Genomic DNA, 24,515 nt, shown 5'->3' with positions numbered 1-24,515 from the left:
AAAGTTGTGTGCGTGGATCAGAAGTCACTTTCTCAATCTAAGTCTAGGGAGTCTTGTTTTAAGCCTCAGACTTAGGGCTCATTCCAACATCAGTTTTCAATATTTAGTCTGTGGGGCTGTTCAAATGTCCGTGTATTTTTGGGGCCCGAGTAGTCTGCACAAAATGATGTAGACATGTCCGATTCTCATCAATTCTTGGATCAAACTTGTCAAATAAATCACTGATATCTGATTGAGCCCTTATACTGGGAAAGCAACTCCTGCTCCACCCAGAAGACTCTGCTTTATGAGCCGGCTGCAGAGTGGTCCCGCAAGACTGGAGCAATGCTGGAAAACGGAGAGGTTGGCGATCAGTGAGGGCTTCTAAACACTTACACACCATTCCGACAATTAGAAGGGATTATTCCTGAAGAAACAATACGGAATATTAACGTCCAGCACCCAATCAGTTGAGAGACTAAGGAGTTTGTAAAGAGAATCCATTCGGCAATTAATTCCAAGGTACAGCACCTTCCGAGAGGAAGATTTCGCCATGATTTGGTTTGCAAACTTTTCAAAGAACAGATATGATGTGACTAATATTTAACGCTTCAGCTCATCACGAGTCTTGATTATAAAGTCACAGTCGTGTAGAGTAGTAATCCCCCTAGTATTAATGGGAGGAAGAAAATGCTCATTTAACTTTAACTATGCAATGTCATGCGTGAGACTTGTAGCTCTGACCCTTAAAAAGGATACAAGTCATATTATGTAATAATCAGCACTGAATTTTGAACATAAATGGATTACCCACTAATTGGTCCATGCCATTTTTAATACTTAAACACTGCAAGTCTCCCAAGTAGTCTAAAAATACCTTATCCACACCTCCTGTACCAGCACAGATCTAGTGTTGTCGGCGTCTCGTCTACCGGGGCTTGCATAACATTATGTCATGCGAGTACTGCAGCACGTAGGCTCTCTCTGACTGAGGACTCCACGCCTCAGCTGGTTTAATCACAGCAGGCTCCAACCTTCCCATATAAATGTAGGCTATTGCAGAGGCTTAGGTATCCATGGTTACGACCACTCATATAGCGACAGTTAGCAGTTAGTGGTTGTAACCATGGATACCTAAGCCACTGTAGTGCCCTGCACACAAGGTAAGCAAATAAGAACTATACTACATTTCAAATTGGAGGCATTTGCCAATATCATTATACCCAATACTAACTGGGAAGATGGGAATACTGTACCTCTAATGTCATGCAAGCACCGGGAGACCTGTTGCCACCATCACTAAAACTACACCAGTGTGAAGGGGAGGGGAAAGATAATTTTTATTTTACTTGAGGGACTACAGCACTTAAAAAGAGGGCTGTCTAGATCGTGGACAATCCCCTTACAGCGGAAACTGTACTTTCGACAAATTAATAGATTCAAGAGAACATAAGAAACTTTGTATTATATCTTATTAGAGAAGACCCACTTCGTCCCCCCCTTCATGGTGCTTCTTTCTTGATCTCACCACTATGAAAAATTAAAAAAAAAAAAGGCTCAATTCAATCTCACGCAAGATGAGGTGGATTGTCAGCACGGTTCGAGTCTGGTTACACCACCAATAATACTCTAAGGCAGGGATGTCAAACTCAAATACACAGAGCGACAAAATTAAAAAAAAAAGCTTGGACAAAGTCGAGGTCCAAACTTGATATTTATTAAAACTCTACAATTGAGGACTTTTTTTCCCTTAACAAATATAAGTATATCATATGTCGTGAAGGGATTGTCTGGTCTAAAATGACAAGTCTGCAGTCACTCTGTGTGACTGCAGACTTGTGAATCCTCCCAGGGCATGCACTTAGCGCTGTGAGGATTCTCCAGTGACAGCGCCGGGAACAGCGAGTATGCATTATGCAAACTCCTAGCCAATTTCAGGGTAGCTGAAATGGCGCCTCCCAGGTACGACACCAGGAAAATGCCATTACCCCTTCAGGTATAAAACTCCACACTCACAACCTCATGGGTGACTGACCTCACAGGGAAAAGCACTAGATTCAGGCACTTTATGCAGGACTCCATTCCTACTGTAGTGTGCTTTGCTACAAAACGTGTGTATGGGAAAGCGGGGGAGGTGAAGGGTGATCCTCGGGTTCTTTCTCTGGTGCCTTTTAGGATGGCAAATTTGGCATACAAGCCAGAGTATGACACATGTTCTTATGGTAAGGGAAGGTAGAAGAGGAGTAAGGAGCAGATTGGAAAAAAACTATCAAAAGGAAGTACAGAACTATGCTGAGTCTTGTAGCAAATCTTTTACCTCACACCAGGGCTGGATTCACATCTACTCAGCTCAGTACTACTGTTGTGTCTGTGTGCTAACTAAGGGATGAAGAGTAAGAATCACTCTCTCTGTGTCATGTATGGGAGACATGATAGCAAATAGTCTACTCTCTCCTCCCACCAGCTCAAAGTAAATTGCAAAGCAAGAGACAAAGCCTGCAGAGGGGAAAACAGGTGAAACTAAGATACAAAGCATAGAATAGCCAGAAAAAAAGGTTATTCCTCAAGTGAATACACGATAGCCTATTCTGGATATAGTTGGAGGAACACTTAAAACTGATAAGGACTATAAAAGCATACAACATTGACATGAATACCAATAAAAACCTGTTTGGGAGAGTTAGATGTAAAAGAGAAAGGTATTCAAGGAGTGATACCTTTTTTGGCTAACCAGAAAAATGATATTTGCAAGCTTTCAGGGCTCAGAAGGCCCCTTCATCAGGCTACATTAGTTTCACTTGTAATTCAGCCTGATGAAGGGGCCTTCTGAGCCCTGAAAGCTTGCAAATATCATTTTTCTGGTTAGCCAATAAAGGTATCACTCCTTGAAAACCTTTCTAATTTTTTTTTGGGGACCTAAGTATTTACATCGATTTTTCTGGCTAACACGGTACCACAATATTATTTTGTATTGTACATCGTTATTATATACAAATCGGCATCAGCTTACCCCAGCTTGTGAACTCCCACTTCATTTCAACGTAAAAATCAGAAGCCTGATGAAAAACAAAAAGAAAATAATCTGAATCTGTCATTTACTAATAAATGCCAAATAAAATGTATTAAAATGAGCTACATATGCAACTCATTAGAAAGTATACTTTCAAAGCATTTATCCAAGAGCAAAAAATATATATATATATATATATATATATATATATATATATATATATATATATATATATATATATATATATATATATATATATATATATATATATACACACACACACACACACAGCAGGTCAGCAATTCTACTACATAGTAGCGATCTGACAATCACCTCTATGTAGCAGAGCTGATCGAGTTGTGGCAGCTTCTAACCTCTCATGGAGACTATTGAAGCATGTTGAAAGATAAAAAAAAAAAAAGTGTTAAAAAATATTTAAAAAAATCATAAAGGTGTGCGCAAACGTAAGCGTTTTTTTTTTGCGTTTAAGCGTTTTTACCGGCAAAAAACGCTTAAATGAAGAATCCCATTAATTTTAATGAATTCTGCACTTTTTGTGCACATTGATGCGTTTTTTTTTCCGCGAAAAAACACAGCATGCTCATTAATTTCGCGGAAAAATCCACATTTCTAACTATTTTCTATGAGACTGGGGACGCTCCGGAAAAAATCGCGGCAAAAACACGCGCGTTTTTTGGTCAGGAATTTTCTGCATACATGGGAACATAGCCTAAGAGTTCAAATCAACCCCTTTCACCCCATTCAAAATAAAACAAAAATAAAATCAAACATACACATATTCGGTTTCGCCACGTTCAGAATCGCCAGATTAAAAAAAAAAAAAAAAGAAGGATTAACCTGATCGCTGAACAGCTTAATGAGAAAAAAAATCAAAACACCAGAATTACGGGTTTTTGGTCGCCTCGACATTGCATTAAAATGCAATAACGGGCGATCAAAAGAACGTATCTGTATCAAAATGGTATCATTAAAAATGTCAGCCCGGCATGCAAAAAATAAGCCTGCACCCAACCCTAGATCACAAAAATGGAGATGCTACGGGTATCGGAAAATGAGGCAATTTTTTTTTTTTAAGCAAAGCTTGCAATTTTTTTCACCACTTAGATAAAAAAAGAACCTAGACATGTTTGGTGTCTATGAACACGTAATGACCTGGAGAATCATATTGATAGGTCAGTTTTATCATTTAGTGAACCTAGCAAAAAAGCTTGTGGGATTGCACTTTTTTTGCAATTTCACTGCACTTGGAATTTTTTCCCCGTTTTCTAGTACACAACATGGTAAAACCAATGGTGTCCTTCAAAAATATAACTCGTCCAAACAAGCCATCACATGGCCATATTGACGGAATAAGAAAAAAAAAGTTATGGCTATGGGAAGGAGGGGAGCGAAAAACAAAAATGCAAAACTGAAGAAAGCTCCGGGGGTTAAGGGTTTAAAGCAAGTTTTTGCTTTGTCCCTTTGTTAGGGATCAGATGTGTGTAATGCACGTAGTCACATCTGTGTCTTCATCACTTTCTGTCCCACTCTAGCACCACGTGACTACAGTTGTGATTTGACAAATCACACAGTGATCCTGCAGGTTAGAAAAGGTGTTACCTGATGCCAGAGGAACTGAAACGAAGGAGATGAGTACGTAACCACATGCACCACACACTCAAACTAAATCACTTACAAAAGGGATAAAAAAAAAGTGGAGTGGGGCCTTAAACAGTTGACAGATAGGACACTTGGAACAGAGTTCGGACTAATCAATTAAGTAACATGCCTTTTCAGTACGAGCACAGAAATTGAGGGTTTCAGTTGAAATGTCTGTAACCTTAGATCTGCAGGTAAAAACTAAAACAAAAAAAAAAAACCCCACACTAAAAGGTTCTCAAATAAATGGTTGTAGTGTTGAGCTGGCCCTACAGCATGTTGTTGCAAGAGTAAGCTAAGGTCACCTCCAGCGTCTTCTTCAGTAGTTCAGGTACTCCGCCAAGGGCTGTGGATGCCTTGTGATATTCCCGATACTGCAGAACCATCTGCACCATCTCTGGGTCTCCTGTGCTGACGGCTTCATGCAAAACTGGAAGACAATGTACTGTAAATACACTACAAATATACAGGCACATTACAAGATGCATGTACTTAGTGACTATGGAGGCTGATCATCACTACCTTCATGAGCATGTGTGTCATACAAGGATCACTGTAAATATTTCCAAATATTTTATGTACTTCATCTCAAAGAAATAAGCTTCTTCCCCCACTTATGGGCCACTTCTCTTTCGTTTTTGCCTCCTGAACTCATCATTCATTAGGAAAAACTGCTAAAATCTTCTGACTTAAGACTGTCACCTCAATGAGGGGTCAGATTCCAGCTCAATACTGCTTCTACCATGTAGAGGGGAGACAGAGGAAGAGGGCAAAGCAAAGATACAGAGATCAAATATCAAATTCACAGCTACACTGCTCAGTGCTGATACAGAACTTCTATGCTGCCGCTATTTCTGGGGTGCTAAATAAAGACAGGATAGCAAAAAATCCTCAAGTCTCTGTACAGCAGACATGATAACACTAATATACACCCACTAGCTCAGAGACTACTGAAAATTAAAGATACAGCTATCAGAGGGGAAACCAATTATTTGTGAAAAATGCACAAATAATGTAATGAAAATAAAAGAAGAATGGGTGCTCCATGTGTAAAAATTGGTGGAATGGTAGGGATAAGACTCATTGAGGATGCTCACAGGTTGTGCTCTTTGCAAGCAGAACAGTGCACGAAGCTTAGAAGGTAGAGGGGATGTGGCTGCTGCTCCACCTGCTGAACCTGACACAGGTTTGGAACGATTTAGAATAGAAGAGGCAAATAGAAAAAGAGGTATTGTTGGGCGTTGACCGATCCAGAAGGCAATATGACCAAAAGGTCGAAAATGGGAGACTTTGACAACGCGTTTCAGAGCTGTTCAAACTCTTGTCAAGTCTGATGAAGTTAGAACAAGTCCTAAACGCAATGCCAATAAAGTCTCCCTTTTTCGATCTTTCGGTCACATTGTCTTCTGGACCAGGCAGTGCCCAATAATACCGCTTTGTTTTGTTTTTTTTTGTATGTGCCCCTTCTATTCTAAATCAAGTAATGGGCACAGCATTATTTCTCATGTAGACACAACAGCTCATCCTGAAAACTTACCTAAAGAGTATTATAATCACTAAATATCACTCAATTTTTTAATTTCTCAGTAAGGACTGCTGAATCAGTGAATAGATTAAAAGAAGCATTGCATAAAAACTCTTTCACCACACAGTGAAGGAGTGAGCACAGCGATGACATCGATTAAGGTACTTCACTCTAGGTTACAGAGAAATGATCCCTCACACGGCATCTAATCAAATTAATGGAGCAAAATTTAATAATAGAGACAAAATATGTTTTTTTTTTTACCAGTCCAGCCATCTCTGTTTTCTTTTGTGACATCTGCTTTATGCCTGAGAAGTACCCTAGCAGACTCAAGATGTCCTAGGGAAACCGCAAGGTGCAACGGTGTCCTGCCCCGTGGGTCCAGCCCTTCAATATCCTGTAGCGAAATATGAAAATTAGAAATTAAAAAGTACCTGTTTATTACATTTTATTAGATGAGACAGAAGACCCAAGGGACACCTCTACAGGTACCATTAGTACCCCGTTTGGCTTTGACCTTAGATATAGTGCATGGGGGGTGTACAATGTTTGTTCACTTAATGGAATGAAACTGGTAGGAATATAGCTTATAAATATCCAAAATGTATATATGACGCGCTTTAGAGTTATGGGTGTCACTAGGTTCTAGAATATCAATGGGATTAGAAGGAACCAATGATGTCCAACTGCAGTTAAAGTGGTGTGTTCATCTTTCTTCTGGGGGTGCACTGCTCCTTTGCCTCCTGGATTCCTGCTTGTTGGAAGGGCGTTGCGCCCCTGAAGATTGACAGCTCAGACCGGCGGGATGGTTGGTCTGAACTGTGCCCTCTCCCATGCTGCTGGGACAGCTAAGCTGGTTGGCTGGATTCGGCTAGCTTCAGAGTGGCACCTGCATGCACAGCGTCATGCTTAGGAGACTTGCCACTCTCAAGTCTAGCTTACTATGTGCTGTACACTATAGACAAAATTACCTCCATTCTTGGGAACGGAGAGTTTTTACATATTTTTACCATTAACGAACATGAGAGCCCCTTTTAAATCTAGACAAACTAATGAAGCGGGCGCTATGAGACGGATCATAATATCAGCCCACAAAACCATACATATCAAAATTCACGTCTAGCTCTATTGTTCAGTCCGCTATACGACACCGAACCTCTTTTTTGGCTGTCAGACATGATGGATTAGAATTAGAGTAGCCACAAATATTGATGGCATACAGAAATTACAGATCCTGACTTGGACTATTCATTATTAGAGGAATATGCTAATGATTAAGAAATCAGAAATCTCCTTCACCCATGGGTGGAAGTGAGGGATTTTTGGGTTCAGCAATCAAATTGAAGACTTTATGATTACCCCACCCACAGAGAAGTCACGAGGACTTCGGAGATTCCCTGTAGATCCGGAATACGTGTTGGTTTATAAAAGGATAGTAGTCTTCCAATTTATTTGTGTTAGCCTACGATGGTGAAGAACTGGACACAAGCCAGCACTAAAATGAATACCTCCGGCACAATAAGACTACAGACGTGATTAATGTTGGTTAATCCATCGCAATTAAGCGCCAGTTAATAGTAAATGGTTTGGGGTAATAGTAAGAGGATTACAATAATTAGGAATATTACTACAGTATCACACATAAGAAGATTTTAGAGAAAAAGAAAAAACCTTTAGTATATGTAAGCCGGTCAGCATATTTCTAGTAATCCTGCCAATACATTCATCTCGATTATGCAGCATATGCACAATTTGAAACCCCGGCAGGATTTCTCCAATGCAGCACTGCAGGCTTAGTTACCGGCATGCTTATTACCAGTCAATAACGTTAGAACGAAAACAATAAAAAGGAATAAAACCGTATTCAAAAATGTATCAACTGAAAATATTATTAAAACTTCATATAATGCAACGATTACTACAGGGGTCATACTACACTAACAGAAGACAACACTGCCCTTAATACTACTAGGGGCTCCTACTAGGAATGGATCTATCATATCCTAGTTTTAGACCAATAAGACCCAGTTTAATTACTCTTACCATACACAATGGCGCCATCATACAGACTTACAAATCGGAAAGCTCTGACCGCAGTGCATAGACTGGCCGGCAGCTCTCCAGAACAGAGTATAACCAGGGTTGTGGAGTCAGAGTCGGAGTCATAGCCCATTTTGGTGGAGTAGGAGGTTTGGCTCACCAACTCCTCAGTCCTGGTATGAGGGAGTCGGAGTCGGAGTTGTGGAGTCGGAGTTGGAGCCTGTGTCATGGAAATTGAGGAGTCTGAGGTTTGGCTTACAGACTCCACAGGCCTGAGTGTAATGGCTGCATAGAAATACATAAAGGTGTCTTAAGAACCAACAGTCAATCCACACATTGTGGTCCAATTTCTGTCACATTTACACAGCTGTAACTGCACCCTAAATGGGTTGCCCCCTTTCACAGAACTTAGACGGTACTAAAACAAACCGAGTATTATTTACCCATTCCAGGTCCAGCATGCTACCCCGGTCTCTCGTTTGCCTGCAGCACTGATGATAACAGTGCTCCAGCTAAACAAGGAGAACAGCAATTTTGCCCGTGTAGATGGCACAAACCACTGAGTTCAGCAATTGGCTACAGCACTGTCGACATGTCAGATACAGTTAGGTCCATATATATTTGGACAGAGAAATTTTTCTAATTTTGGTTCTAGACATTACCACAATGAATTTTAAACAAAACAATTCAGATGCAGTTGAAGTTCAGACTTTCAGCTTTCATTTGAGGGTATCCACATTAAAATTGGATGAAGGGTTTAGGAGTTTCAGCTCCTTAACATGTGCCACCCTGTTTTTAAAGGGACCAAAAGTAATTGGACAGATTAAATAAATTGTAAATAAAATGTTCATTTCTACAGTAGTACTTGGTTGAAAACCCTTTGTTGGCAATGACTGCCTGAAGTCTTGAACTCATGGACATCACCAGACGCTGTGTTTCCTCCTTTTTGATTCTCTGCCAGGCCTTCACTGCGGTGGTTTTCAGTTGCTGTTTGTTTGTGGGCCTTTCTGTCTGACGTTTAGTCTTTAACAAGTGAAATGCATGCTCAATTGGGTTGAGATAAGGTGACTGACTTGGCCATTCAAGAATATTCCACTTCTTTGCTTTAATAAACTCCTGGGTTGCTTTGGCTTTATGTTTTGGGTCATTGTCTATCTGTAGTATGAAATGACGACCAGTTTGGCTGCATTTGGCTGGATCTGAGCACACAGTATGGCTCTGAATACCTCAGAATTCATTCGGCTGCTTCGGTCCTGTGTCACATCATCAATAAACACTAGTAACCCAGTGCCACTGGCAGCCATGCATGCCCAAGCCATCACACTGCCTCCGCCGTGTTTTACAGATGATGTGGTATGCTTTGGATCATGAGCTGTACCACGCCTTCGCCATACTTTTCTCTTTCCATCATTCTGGTAGAGGTTGATCTTGGTTTCATCTGTCCAAAGAATGTTCTTCCAGAACTGTGCTGGCTTTTTTAGATGTTTTTTAGCAAAGTCCAGTCTAGCCTTTTGATTCTTGATGCTTATGAGTGGCTTGCACTGTGCAGTGAACCCTCTGTATTTACTTTCATGCAGTCTTCTCTTTATGGTAGATTTGGATATTGATACGCCTACCTCCTGGAGAGTGTTGTTCACTTGGTTGGCTGTTGTGACGGGGATTCTCTTCACCATAGAGATTATTCTGTGATCATCCACCACTGTTGTCTTCCATGGGCACCCAGGTCTTTTTGCATTGAGGAGTTCACCAGTGCTTTCTTTCTTTCTCAGGATGTACCAAACTGTAGATTTTGCCACTCCTAATGTTGTAGCAATTTCTCGGATGGGTTTTTTCTGTTTTTGCAGCTTATGGATGGCTTGTTTCACCTGCATGGAGAGATCCTTTGACCGCATGTTTCCTTCACAGCAAAACCTTCCAAATGCAAGCACCACACCTCAAATCAACTCCAGGCCTTTTATCTGCTTAATTGAGAATGACATAACGAAGGGATTGCCCACACCTGTCCATGAAATAGCCTTGGGAGACAATTGTCCAATTACTTTTGGTCCCTCTAAAAACAGGGTGGCACATGTTAAGGAGCTGAAACTCCTAAACCCTTCATCCAATTTTAATGTTGATAGCCTCAAATGAAAGCTGAAAGTCTGAACTTCAACTGCATCTGAAATGTTTTGTTTAAAATTCATTGTGGTAATGTCTAGAACCAAAATTAGAAAAATGTTGTCTCTGTCCAAATATATATGGACCTAACTGTATCAAGGCAAACAAACAGGCAAAGGCAAGCAGCGGCAGAGAGTCAACCCTAGATCCAGGGATGGTATGTAATACACGGCTTGTTTTTGATTTTTCATAACTACTGCAGATTATGATGAAAACACCTGAAGCGATGAACTGGAATATAAGTTAGTGTGCATGCAGATTGTAAGCAAACGTTCCTATTAGACACTGAACAGACAAAACCCAAGACAAAAAAAAAAAAAAAATGAGAAAATACCCTGCAATAAATGAACAGCAATAGTACATGAAAATAAAGGGCACTTCGTTACTAAGCACCCTCTATTATATTTTTCAGGCACTATTGCTGTTAATTTACTGCAGGGTATTTTCTTTTTTGTTTTTTATACTGCAGATTACAGCCCAAATTATTGTGAAGGGAACAACCCCTTTAAGGCCATCTTCCCACATAGTGTAAATAATACCTTTTTGTGTCCACAATTTGCTGTGTTAATTAATGAAAAGTGGATTGATTTCATGAAAACTCGATGCCTACTATGTGATTAAAGATGCTGTCCCAACCCCATTTATAAGGCAAGAAATCCCACTTATTAAACCTGACAGGGCACACCTGTGAAGTGAAAACCATTTCCAGTAACTACCTCTTGAAGCTCATCAAGAGAATGCCAAGAGTGTGCAAAGCAGTAATCAAAGCAAAAGGTGGCTACTTTGAAGAACCTAGAATATAAGACATATTTTCAGTTGTTTCACACTTTTTTGTTAATTATATAATTCCACATGTGTTAATTCATAGTTTTGATGCTTTCAGAGTGAATCTACAATTTTCATAGTCATGAAAATAAAGAAAACTCTTTGAACGAGGACTAGAACTCCAGTGTCACTTATTGGAAGTAGCAAAGCCAATAGTCAATATCGTTCCATTAAAGGGAATCTGTCACCCCCTGGACGATTTTGAGCTGTTACTATGGGCATACAGGTAATAGAATGCTTAAACAGTCTTGCCTATTATGTCTTATAGCCGCGGTGTAGATCTTCAGAAGATTATGCAGAAGATCAATGTAGACACTGCCCACAGGAGGGCAGACAGGGTTTGTGTTACTGCACCTGCATAGCGCATGTGCGGTATTACAGAGCCGAACAGGTCAGTGTGCATGGGAAGAGGGTGCAATTATAATGGAGAGGAGGTAGGGATTTCTTCCAGGCACTGCACACGCCCCACAGCCTGGAAGAAATCATTTACATATAAAATTATAAATGATTTTCTCAAGATCTACAAAATGGCTATGAGGCATACAGGTAAAAACGGTTTAACCATTCTGTTAACTGTATGCCCATAGTAATAGCTCAAAATTGTCCATGGGGTGACAGATTCCTTTTAACGAGCCTTGTTACATGATTTGGAAAAAAGACAAAACCAGAATTTCTCACCTACTAGAAAACAGTGGGCATCGGAGATAATTCATTAGCTGTGTCACAAGCTTGAAACTTTTTTTTACCGTAGTTTTGATTTAAAAAGACAGCAGCGAAATGGAAACTGCATTTATCAAAAACAGCGATTGTGTTTTGTTTTTGTTTTTTAAATCACAAGACAAAAAAAAAAAAACAACAACCTAAAATTTAGTACACACAAATTTGATTGCTAAATGTGGATAAGACTAATTATTTCAGGCAAGATCTTGACACTGAAGCATATAGGTTTCAACACCATGAGCAAAAAATGGCCCCTTCTGATGATCTGGCGACAGGGCCGCTTAAAGGCCTTGTTCAGACATACCGGTATTTGAAAAGGACACATCAGGAGGATTGCACAGTACAATCCAAGTAGATGAGGTTTGCAAAAACCAATCCACACACAGATGCAGGAAATCGGCGCAACAAAGTGAACATGTTGACGATTTTAAAGTTTTAGCAGATTTGCCACCAAGTTAGCAGCAATATCCAATATAAATGTGAGTAACACCAGATCAGAAGGCCAATGTCGGAGAAGGCAGTTCTATTAGTGATACTGTGAAATGAAGACTACATGAGAATAAGGGTCTGTTTCCACGGTCAGGAAACACTGCGTGTCTGATGCTTCGTACAGCAGCAGAGTCAAACACGCAGCGTCCAGATGTTACAGCATAGTGGAGGGGATTTCATGAAATCCCGTCTCCACTATGCATTAAAAGACGCAGGCGGCAGACCCGTGTAACCGGACATGGGGTGCGTCTTTTCAGAACGCAGCATGTCTGTTTACAATGCGGCAACGTTCCGTTGCCGCACCGTAAGTTTCCCATAGACAATCATTAGATGCGGTAAAACCGCATCTAATGATTAGTCACATGCGTAATAACAGTGTACACACAGCTTACTATGCATGTCTACTAATTAACAAAGTTCTTCTTACCTGTCCCGCCGCTGGAAGTCCGAATCCACTGCAGTTCTTGCGATAACTTACCGTGAGAACTGCCGTGCATGTGATTGGGGGTTATCTCCGGTCACTAGGCTAGACCAGGAGCCGACATCTCAATCTGCGCATGCGCCACCTCCGGCGGCTATTTTCCCGGAGGCCACAGCATCGAGGCAATAGAAGTGCGGGGCTCCGGGCTTTTAGAAAATGTCACCGGAGCTCCCGGCACCACCACACCATCATCGCCCTGCAGCTCTGCACCAGTACCACCGGAAGAATCGCCCGACTCCTTCTGCCACCACACTAAGTGTAAGTACTGTACACTCCGACTATAAGACGCACCTGTTTACCCCAAAAAAATTTGGGGAAAAAAAGTGCGTCTTATAGTCCGAAAAATATGGTACATTTTTCACACAAAAATGTTTTAGTACAAATTTTTTATTTTCACAAGGATAACCGGAGAAAATAAACACCAACATTTGTCACAATTTTTGCTGAACGTAGAAAAACGCCATATGTTGCTGCACAGTACTGCTTAGTCACATGGCGAGACCTGGGATGGACGGAGAGCTCTTTGCCTTTTGGAGCACAGATTTTCCTAGAATAGTTTGTGGACTCCATATACAGCGCCCCCAAATGCTAGAAGAGCAGAATACCCCCTAATGTGACCCCATTTTGGAAATTAGATTTGGGAATTTATATACAGGTGCAATGACAATTTGACTCCATGGGTGTTTTCCAGAAACAAACAGCACTGGAAGTTGCAGAATGAAAACTGCAAGTCCGCTAATGTAGTGCCAGTACATTATATCCAGCACATACCTCTGGAGACACGCACCCGTAAATTAAGCAGGCTCCCTTCGCTACAGAAACGCCAAACATGTGCATTCTAAATGTGGTTTAAGCACCCTGGGGCTCAGAAAGGGGGGGGGGGGGCGCATTTGAAAGCACAGAATTTGCTGAATTTTTTTTGGAGGGGCGAGGAGCCATTTTGCTTCTCCCAGAGCCTATGTACTACCAGTAACATGGAAGTTCTCAATATTTCCGCTAACAGATGACGGACCTGAGTGGGGACTTTTTTGTGAAATATTTTACATAACATTCGGGATCACATTTATCCGGCGCTCTACGCTGACCACTTTGGGGTTTCCCTCTGAATCTCCTAGTGATGTGATGCAGATGAAATCCCAGATGGATCCATTCACTACTATAAGGCAGCAGAGTTACTCTGTTGAGTAGTGTCCTTTTCAGAAGTGCACAAAACTGTGGTCGACCGCGTTTATGCATGCCTAAAAAGATGGACACTGCCATATCACAGGTCAGACAGCGTCCACAGGGTCTCCATCTGCCTCATTAAAGGGAATCTTCTGCTGAGGGTTCTGTCAATCACGTATTTCGGAAATTTACACTGAAACCCCAGTGTAAGCACTGAGCGCAGGATAGATCTGGGCAGAACCTTACGGTGATCTTTGGGAAACAGAATGAACAAATCAACAGCAGGTGAAGAACTGGTTTATTTTTTACCATGGTACCATGTTCGGGCACATGACTTTTTTTTAAAACGCTTTTTATTTACATTTTTCGGAGGCAGAATGAAAGAAAACCAGCGATTGAAGAATTGTTTTTGGGTGGTTTTCTATGTTGTTATGTGTGTGGTAAAATTGATAAGGCAGCTTTATTCTTTGGGTCAGTACGATTACAGCGATACCTCATAAAGCGCCATGGAATAAATGGCACTAACACAATAAATAATAAATTTTTTTAGGTTTTGGCATTTTTACACAAAAACTTTAAAAGAAAAAAAATATATTTGCATCGCTTTATTCTGAGACCTGTAACTTTTTATTATATTTCCACTGATGGAGCTGTATGGCAGCTTGTTTTTTGCAGGACAAGATAGCGTTTACAGCGATAGCATTTCTATTTACATTTGTCTTTTTTTATTGCGGTTTATGTCACTCTGTCTGGTGGTATGATGAAATAGCATTGGTTTTTGGCCTTTTTTACGGCGTTCACTGAAGGAGTCAGCTAGTGTGACAGTTTCATAGGTTGGGTCATTCCAGACGCTGCAATTTCAAATGTGTACTTTAGTTTCTTTTGTACATAAAAATATGTATTCAATAAAGAAATTTGGCACTCCAAAGTATGATGCAAATAAATTTCACACAGTGTCCATAATGTTGCAAAAAATTAACGACGTTTCGGCCCAAAGGCCTTCCTCAGGACTACAAAAAGAAAATTACAATAAATATATTTATAAAGGAAAATTACTAAATAAATAATTGCAGTCTATATAAGGCAACACAAAATATCAGAGCATTGGGCTATATGCACACGTTGAGTATTAGCTTGCAGAAATATCTGCATCTCTTGGCAGCAAAAACACGATTTTTGGTGCGCTTTTTTGCCGCAGTTTTGTATGCGTTTTTGCACAGCAATGAAGGCTTTTTTTTTTTTTTTTAGATAAAGATATTTAAAAAAAAAAAAAAAGTTTTGTGATGTAATTTTTTAGTTCAACACCACCTTTTTCATTCTGATGCAGTAGCATCAGAATAAATGGAATAGGGCTTGGTGTCCGCAGCTGTCACTGACACAGAGCCCTAGGCTTGGTAATGAAAAGGTGTCAGCCCAACACCCTCATTGCTAAGCATTTTACCAGGGGTCATCGCTGAGGATCACAGTATCTCTGAGAGGGTCATGCTGACATATGACCGCAAGACCTCGCAGCGCTCTGACCAACGGTCTTACCAGCGGTAGGGTTACCGCCGCCAAGAACCACCGCACCGGTGTTTCCCACACTGTCATCTGTGCGGGAAACACCATGGGAAGTGAGCAAAAATGCAAACAGAAAGGCAGAAAATCCACAAACATTTTTATACCTGCGTTTTTGCAGCGGATTTGACCTCTGAGTGCAGAAACGCTGCAGAAAAAAAAAAAAAAAAACGCACTGTAAATTCTCAAAGGAAATTTACTGATTATGTACTCAACACTTCAGGATTGTCTTTGAATAATCTTGCATAAGGATTCCATAGCGTTTTTGGCCCATTTTCGAGTGGAAAAAAACCGCATGAAAACCGCACTGTGTGCACATAGCCTTATAAAGCTGGAATCAGTACATACAACGTTTTCTGCCAGAGGAGGGACTAAATACACCAGTATAATAGAATATTCATATAGAAGTAGACATCAGAGGGAAAATATACAACTTGATGTTTACCAGGGTACTGTTACCAATGTATGGAACCAGGAAGGCCTTTGGGTCGGAACGTCAATTAATTTTCTGCAACATTATGGACACTGTGTGAAATAAATGTACTTGAATCATAGTTTGGAGTGCCAAATTCCTTTATTGAATTTACTGGAGTGGATTCCTATTTGTGCGCCCAATCATCGTAGCGTGCCGCTTAGCGTAGAACCCAAATTGGGGAAACGGCAATAGAGCCCTTACTAACCAGCCCGAAAATTATACTTTGATATTTAAAAAGTGGGGTATTTAGACATTGATACATTTTTGTCACTACACCGCCTACAACGTTCTAATTGTATAGCGAGTCGTTACCAAGATTACCTAACGGTGGCACCTCGAGGGGTCAACTCTATTGGCAAGATAGGACAAATTATTAGAACAGCACAAGTCCCCCAATGTTTCGCCATAAAACCGGCATCATCATCAGGCGTTGGGACAATAGCTAGACTAAGCATTTATGGGACTTTAACACTTAGCAGTCCGACAGCTGGTATAAAGCATTGCACTACTGACAGAGGCCTCCTGGATGTTGTCGGGTCACCATGGCAATGATCTGACCCCCAGCAATGACATTGCGGGCGCCGAACGGGAGAGGAGAGCTCCCTCCCCCTACCTTCTAAATGCTGTGATCTATATCGATTCCAGCATTTAGGGGGTTAAAGTGTTTGGGGACGGTGCAGGCACTGCTCTTGACAGTGAGAGTACTGCAGTGCGCAAGGAAAGGTCAGAGAGGTCCGGCGCCTGCGCACACCAGTACTTTCCTCTGCCTTCAACAGGGCAGATATAGTATGCCTGCACAGGAGCCGAGGGAGACGTAAGAAGGAGGAAGTCATCGCTAGAAGATGGGAGGCACCGGACCGCGACACCCATCGGACCAGACCACCCCCTCCGGTGAGTATAATCTAACTCGTTTTTCTTATCTTTCAGATTACATCAGGGGCTTACAGTTGTGGCCAAAAGTATTGACACCCCTGCAATTCTGTCAGATAATACTCAGTTTCTTCCTGAAAATGATTGCAAACACAAATTCTTTGGTATTATCTTCATTTAATTTGTCTTAAATGAAAAAACACAAGAATTGTCCTAAAGCCAAATTGGATATAATTCCACACCAAACATAAAAAAAGAGGGTGGACAAAAGTATTGGCACTGTTCGAAAAATCATGTGATGCTTCTCTAATTTGTGTAATTAACAGCACCTGTAACTTACCTGTGGCACCTAACAGGTGTTGGCAATAACTAAATCACACTTGCAGCCAGTTGACATGGATTAAAGTTGACTCAACCTCTGTCCTGTGTCCTGTGTCCTTGTGTGTACCACATTGAGCATGGAGAAAAGAAAGAAGACCAAAGAACTGTCTGAGGTCTTAAGAAATCAAATTGTGAGGAAGCATGAGCAATCTCAAGGCTACAAGTCCATCTCCAAAGACCTGAATGTTCCTGTGTCTACCGTGCGCAGTGTCATCAAGAAGTTTAAAGCCCATGGCACTGTGGCTAACCTCCCTAGATGTGGACGGAAAAGAAAAATTGACAAGAGATTTCAACACAAGATTGTGCGGATGTTGGATAAAGCACCTCGACTAACATCCAAACAAGTTCAAGCTGCCCTGCAATCCGAGGGTACAACAGTGTCAACCCGTACTATCCGTTGGCGTCTGAATGAAAAGGGACTGTATGGTAGGAGACCCAGGAAGACCCCACTTCTTACCCCGAGACATAAAAAAGCCAGGCTGGAGTTTGCCAAAACTTACCTGAAAAAGCCTAAAACGTTTTGGAAGAATGTTCTCTGGTCAGATGAGACAAAAGTAGAGCTTTTTGGGCAAAGGCATCAACATAGAGTTTACAGGAGAAAAAAAGAGGCATTCAAAGAAAACAACACGGTCCCTACAGTCAAACATGGCGGAGGTTCCCTGATGTTTTGGGGTTGCTTTGCTGCCTCTGGCACTGGACTGCTTGACCGTGTGCATGGCATTATGAAGTCTGAAGACTACCAACAAATTTTGCAGCATAATGTAGGGCCCAGTGTGGGAAAGCTGGGTCTCCCTTAGAGGTCATGGGTCTTCCAGCAGGACAATGACCCAAAACACACTTCAAAAAGCACTAGAAAATGGTTTGAGAGAAAGCACTGGAGACTTCTAAGGTGGCCAGCAATGAGTCCAGACCTGAATCCCATAGAACACCTGTGGAGAGATCTAGAAATAGCAGTTTGGAGAAGGCACCCTTCAAATATCAGGGACCTGGAGCAGTTTGCCAAAGAAGAATGGTCTAAAATTCCAGCAGAGCATTGTAAGAAACTCATTGATGGTTACCGGAAGTGGTTGGTCGCAGTTATTTTGGCTAAAGGTTGTGCAACCAAGTATTAGGCTGAGGGTGCCAATACTTTTGTCTGGCCCATTTTTGGAGTTTTATGTGAAATGATCAATGTTTTGCTTTTTGCTTCATTCTCTTTTGTGTTTTTTCATTTAAGACAAATTAAATGAAGATAATAATGCCAAAGAATTTGTGTTTGCAATCATTTTCAGGAAGAAACTGAGTATTATCTGACAGAATTGCAGGGGTGTCAATACTTTTGGCCACAACTGTATCTACAACATTCCAGAATGCTGTAGATAAGCCCCTGATGGCGGTGGCTGCAGCTCATATTGGAAAAACGAGGTGCCAGATTCCCTGTAACAGGGAGGCGACATGGATGCCTGACAAATTCATCATGATTTATGGTGGCAAAAACTACAACAGAAATTAACTCCTTAGGCCTGTTTCACACTTCCGTTTTTGTGTCCGCCAAACGGATCCGTTTCCGTTTTTTTGACGGATCCGCGGTAACCACTAATGGAAGTCTATGGGACAAAAAAAACGGATCCTGCAAAAAATGGCGGATCCGTTTTTTTACGGAAACCAACGGATTTTGACGGATTTGAAAAAACGGAAGTGTGAAACAGGGCTTAGTGGTGTGCGGCAGCTGACACACGCGCCACATCCATTAGGGGGCGCACTCTGCAGGGAACTCCGTGCACCTTACTGTACTATAGAAGGATGGGGACAAGGGAGCGGCCAGGGACAGAAAATTGTTACGCAGAGAAAGTAAAACATTTAATAACGTTTTATGATGTATTTCAGCAAAAAGGAGAAAATAACCAAAGATAAGGGGCTCAATAATACCGGCCTGGTGGGACTCACTAATGGGCCACAGGTTGGGGCGCTGACAGCCCACCACTGTACACCAGGGGGCTCCATGCCCACACATATACCCTGTCCCCATACATGACAGCCTGTGCCGGCGCTCTTACCTTCCCCTCCAGCTCCCTCTCCAGGGCTCGGAAGTCATTACTCCAGACCAGCACATGCAGGGGGTGCTCTCCGGCACTCATCCTACAGGCAGGCTGCGCTCCGGACTCTGGATCTCCCCCTCGGGTCGGGCCGCCCTGCGGACACCGGGCTCTCCAATACAACTTTTCGGAACAGGGAAGTGCCGGGAGGCTCACAAGTGACAGCTGCAGGGGGGACACAAAAACAGGCCATCACTCCAGAGCCACCGAGCCGGCACAGCGCGCACATAGCGGCATGCTGAGCCGCTCACACACGAGTGCGCCACACCCCAGCGTCACTCGTCTGCAGCAGCCGGCATCCTAGCGCAGCAGCTGGACACCCCCGCTGGGAAGTGCTGCAGATGGTGCGGTCCATGGGATGGACGCGGCCATTGTCCTAGTGCGGGGAGGCGTTGTCCCGAGTTTCCGTAGATGACGAAGGCCCGGGCGCCACCACCAATGTTTACGTTACGAGGTGCTGGAGCCATTCCCTTGAGCAGTAGCTACATACCTAATAGTGGTGAGACTCCCGTCACATATGTCAATCCCTCGGCAGCACACATCCGGCGCCCGGCCGGCGTTACCTAGGCAGCGCGAGAAAGAAAAGACATGCGGAAGTCGGAGAAACCTTTTGCGTTCCAAGTTTTGCGTTTCACGCCTCTGTGTCAGCGCTGCCTTACGTGTGGGCGGAGCAATGGTGACATATTGCAGTTCTAACTCTGAACGCTCATTCGCTTGGACAGTAAAGAGACCACGCCTACATCTGCGTCGGCCTAAGGTGATTGGCTGGAGCAGGCTTGTCTGGTAGTCTCGTTTAGGCCTTATTCACACACTGCAGGCTGGGTCCGCGTTATCACCTTGATGCCTGGAGTGGAGCTTCAACACCATTCACCGAGATCATAAAGCCAAACAGCCCAGAGGAGCAGCCACTGACCTGGCCACAACACCAGTGCACTGCAGGATGAACCTACCAGCTATGGGGGCAGGTGCTGATATAGGGTCCGCGTCGTCTTGTGTCCCTATACCTGTCTGGTGGGTGTCCGTCAGTAATTCTGGGGTCCACTGCCTCCTGCAGTACACAGGTATTGGCATGTATGGCCGCTTGTTTTTTTGGCCTTTTCAGTAGCTTGATTTTAATACTAGAGTAGGGAGTCACAAGACATCAAGACCCTTGAGGCTGTAACCTTGAGAACTTTACCTAAAGTATCTGTTAATACCGACTGTATTTTTTCATCTTTGCAGGATGCAGCGAGGCCTTGCAGTGTTGGGGGGAACCGGGGGTCCATGTGAGCTGCACCACACAGCAGCAGGTAAATTACACAGGTAAAAATGGCACATGACAAGATATACAAAAGACACATAACACTGTCTTTAGGGGCAGGCACGTGGCAGTTCCGTCCACAGCCCTTACATTAATAGCGTTTTCTCTGACAGGTTCCCTTTAAACACACGTTTTGAAATGTTCGCAGAGTCACTGATGTCAGTGATTGGCTGCACACTGACGGTGTGACATCACCTCTGCAGCACAATAATTGGAGCACTGGCAGAGTCACAGTGCTGGGCACAGGGAGGATGAGTAATGGCCAAGGTCGGACTGGCCCACCGGGAAATCGGAGAATCCTCCAGTGGGCCCCGCCCCCTGACCAGCTCCACAGCTCCTGCCTCCTTCCTTCATGTTAGGAATACAGGACAGAGCAGGCACTATCGCCTGCACCGAGCAGTGAGTGCGCCGTCTGCACTGCTCAGTAACAAGTGATTTGCAGTGAGCACTTTATCATCACCTGCTGCTGCCGCTTCTACTGGTCTCAGTGCGCTCACCGCTCTCTCGGCTGCGCAGTGCTCGATGAGATCAGTAGAAGCCGGCAGCAGCAGGTGATGGCAAAGTGCTCACTTCACATCACTTGTTGCTGAGCAGTGCAGACGGCGGCCGGCATCGGGAATGGAATAACGCGCTCACAGCAAAGCACAGCACAACCATAGGTTGTCTGACTACACACAGCACGGGAGCGTCTAGAGCGGAGTTAATTTTTTGGGGGAATTATGTCACCGGAAGGGGTGGGGACACAGTCCAGTGAAGATCCAAGAGCCGGAAGCAGCGCTGTGCACTGCTCAGGTTGCTGGAGAGGAAGGAAATGAGAGGCTGCAGGGTGGAGCCCTGTGAGTAGAGGACTGAGGGGCTGCACAATGGTCCCATATACAGATGGGAATGAGGACATACAGTTGTGGCCAAAAGTATTGACACCCCTGCAATTCTGTCAGATATTACTCAGTTTCTTCCTGAAAATGATTGCAAACACATTCTTTGGTATTATTATTTTCATTTAATTTGTCTTAAATGAAAAAACACAAAAGAGAATGAAGCAAAAAGCAAAACATTGATCATTTCACACAAAACTCTAAAACTGGGCCAGACAAAAATATTAGCATCCTCAGCCTAATACTTGGTTGCACAACCTTTAGCCAAAATAACTGCGACCAACCGCTTCCGGTAACCATCAATGAGTTTCTTACAATGATCTGCTGGAATTTTAGACCATTCTTCTTTGGCAAACTGCTCCAGGTCCCTGATATTTGAAGGGTGCCTTCTCCAAACTGCCATTTTTAGATCTCTCCACAGGTGTTCTATGGGATTCAGGTCTGGACTCATTGCTGGCCACCTTAGAAGTCCCCAGTGCTTTCTCTCAAACCATTTTCTAGTGCTTTTTGAAGTGTGTTTTGGGTCATTGTCCTGCTGGAAGACCCATGACCTCTGAGGGAGACCCAACTTTCTCACACTGGGCCCTACATTATGCTGCAAAATTTGTTGGTAGTCTTCAGACTTCATAATGCCATGCACAAGGTCAAGCAGTCCAGTGCCAGAGGCAGCAAAGCAACCCCAAAATATCAGGGAACCTCTGCCATGTTTGACTGTAGGGACCATGTTCTTTTCTTTGAATGCCTCTTTTTTTCTCCTGTAAACTCTATGTTGTTGCCTTTGCCCCAAAAGCTCTACTTTTGTCTCATCTGACCAGAGAACATTCTTCCAAAACGTTTTAGGCTTTTTCAGGTAAGTTTTGGCAAACTCCAGCCTGGCTTTTTTATGTCTCGGGGTAAGAAGTGGGGTCTTCATGGGTCTCCTACCATACAGTCCCTTTTCATTCAGACGCCGACCCATAGTACGGGTTGACACTGTTGTACCCTAGGACTGCAGGGCAGCTTGAACTTGTATGGATATTAGTCGAGGTTCTTTATCCAACATCCGCACAATCTTGCGTTGAAATCTCTTGTCAATTTTTCTTTTCCGTCCACATCTAGGGAGGTTAGCCACAGTGCCATGGGCTTTAAACTTCTTGATGACACTGTGCACGGTAGACACAGGAACATTCAGGTCTTTGGAGATGGACTTGTAGCCTTGAGATTGCTCATGCTTCCTCACAATTTGGTTTCTCAAGTCCTCAGACAGTTCTTTGTTCTTCTTTCTTTTCTCCATGCTCAATGTGGTACACACAAGGACACAGGACAGAGGTTAAGTCAACTTTAATCCATGTCAACTTGCTGCAAGTGTGATTTAGTTATTGCCAACACCTGTTAGGTGCCACAGGTAAGTTACAGGTACTGTGAATTACACAAATTAGAGAAGCATCACATGATTTTTCGAACAGTGCCAATACTTTTGTCCACCCTCTTTTTTATGTTTGGTGTGGAATTATATCCAATTTGGCTTTAGGACAATTCTTTTTGTGTTTTTTCATTTAAAACAAATTAAATGAAGATAATAATTCCAAAGAATTTGTGTTTGCAATCATTTTCAGGAAGAAACTGAGCATTATCTGACAGAATTGCAGGGGTGTCAATACTTTTGGCCATGACTGTAGGACTGGTGTGAGGCTCTGAGGATGTATTTTGGAAAGGGTTTATGCAACTTGAGTGGGGCTGCATAGGAGGATCATGAGGTGCAGTGTGGAGAAAGGATGATGATGGACTGTGTGTAGAAGGAGGATGATGATGGACTGTGTGTAGAAGGAGGATGATGATGGACTGTGTGTAGAAGGAGGATGATGATGGACTGTGTGTAGAAGGAGGATGATGATGGACTGTGTGTAGAAGGAGGATGATGATGGACTGTGTGTAGAAGGAGGATGATGATGGACTGTGTGTAGAAGGAGGATGATGATGGACTGTGTGTAGAAGGAGGATGATGATGGACTGTGTGTAGAAGGAGGATGATGATGGGTGGTGTGGAGAAGGAGGATGATGAAGGGTGGTGTGGAGAAGGAGGATGATGAGGGGCTGTGTGTGGAGAAGGAGGATGACGATGGACTGTGGAGAAGGATGATGAGGGGCGGTGTGGAGAAAGGATGATGATGGACTGTATGGAGAGGGGATGGTGAGAGGCTTTGTGGAAAAGGGGGGTGATGGACTTTGTTGAAAAGGGGTGATGGGTTTTGTGGAAAAGTTGGGTGATGAGCTTTGTCGAAAAGGGGGATGTTGGGCTTTGTGGAAAATGGAGGGGTGATGAGGTGCTGCGTAGACACGTCAGCGGTAGTCACTGAGGCTGTGCAGACTCCCGTCTGACCAGCGGTGAACTGACAGCGTGGGAAAGTATTCAGAAACTTTCCCACACTAATCAGTTCATCTCCGGTCAGTTGGGGATGCTGCGCAGGCAGCTTTTCCTTCCTCCGTGGTTTACAGCCGGGCCAGTCACATTAGCACCAGTCCTAGTTGTAAACTATTTAACCCCTTGAGATGGATTGCGGCGTGGGACTTAACTGTATGGCGGACAGCTATGGGATAATGTTGCTTTTTTATTTTGGATTTTTTACAGGAGAAAGATGACTTCAAATGGATTGGGAGTGAAATAAAGATGGAAAAAAACTGTGTGTTTATTTATTTCATTAAATGTCTTTTTTCTTAGTGTGTGTGTGTGTGTGTGTGTGTGTGTGTGTTTTAATCCTTTCAAGGGAATCTGTCACCCTTTTTTTCGGCTTGCGGCTGCCGGCATAGACATCGGGGGCTTATCTACAGCAGTCTGTAATGCTGTAGATAAGCCTCCGATGTAACCTGAAAGAGAAGAAAAACACGTTATATTATACTCACCGGGGTGGGCGGTCCGGTGGGCGTTGCGGTCCGACGCCTCCCTTCTTCATGCG

At 43.0% G+C, this 24,515-nt stretch overlaps 1 protein-coding gene and 1 long non-coding RNA gene across 7 annotated transcripts in view; one reads left to right on the top strand and one right to left on the bottom strand.

Moving 5' to 3' along the window:
- Nucleotides 1-24,515, bottom strand: part of ANKRD13A (ankyrin repeat domain 13A) — an 82,678-nt gene that overhangs the window by 35,279 nt on the left and 22,884 nt on the right. Inside the window, exons 3-7 of one of the 5 annotated variants that reach the window (XM_073582644.1) lie at nucleotides 19,898-19,970; nucleotides 19,369-19,572; nucleotides 6,438-6,570; nucleotides 4,954-5,078; nucleotides 2,990-3,035 (exon numbers count right to left, since the gene is read on the bottom strand). In XM_073582644.1, the coding sequence (XP_073438745.1) occupies nucleotides 2,990-3,035; nucleotides 4,954-5,078; nucleotides 6,438-6,570; nucleotides 19,369-19,449 (385 nt within the window). In that variant the 5' untranslated portion in view covers nucleotides 19,450-19,572; nucleotides 19,898-19,970. Of the gene's footprint in view, nucleotides 1-2,989; nucleotides 3,036-4,953; nucleotides 5,079-6,437; nucleotides 6,571-19,368; nucleotides 19,862-19,897; nucleotides 20,037-24,515 lie in introns of those variants that run through there. The other 4 variants (XM_073582643.1, XM_073582646.1, XM_073582645.1 and 1 more) reach the window with 4 other exon arrangements.
- LOC141096184 (uncharacterized) lies at nucleotides 20,041-24,251 on the top strand. Of its 2 annotated transcripts, none has more exons than XR_012233609.1 (3): nucleotides 20,041-20,468; nucleotides 20,629-20,696; nucleotides 24,191-24,251. It is a non-coding gene; the product is annotated as an uncharacterized lncRNA (long non-coding RNA). The 2 variants fall into 2 exon arrangements; XR_012233608.1 differs by having other exon boundaries at nucleotides 20,629-20,709.

The sequence above is a fragment of the Dendrobates tinctorius genome, unplaced genomic scaffold (genome assembly GCF_039654945.1).
Source record: "Dendrobates tinctorius isolate UK_male_01 unplaced genomic scaffold, ASM3965494v1 ptg000073l, whole genome shotgun sequence".
NCBI classification, from domain to species: Eukaryota; Metazoa; Chordata; class Amphibia; order Anura; family Dendrobatidae; genus Dendrobates; species Dendrobates tinctorius.
This window is presented reverse-complemented; position numbering and strand designations above follow the sequence as displayed.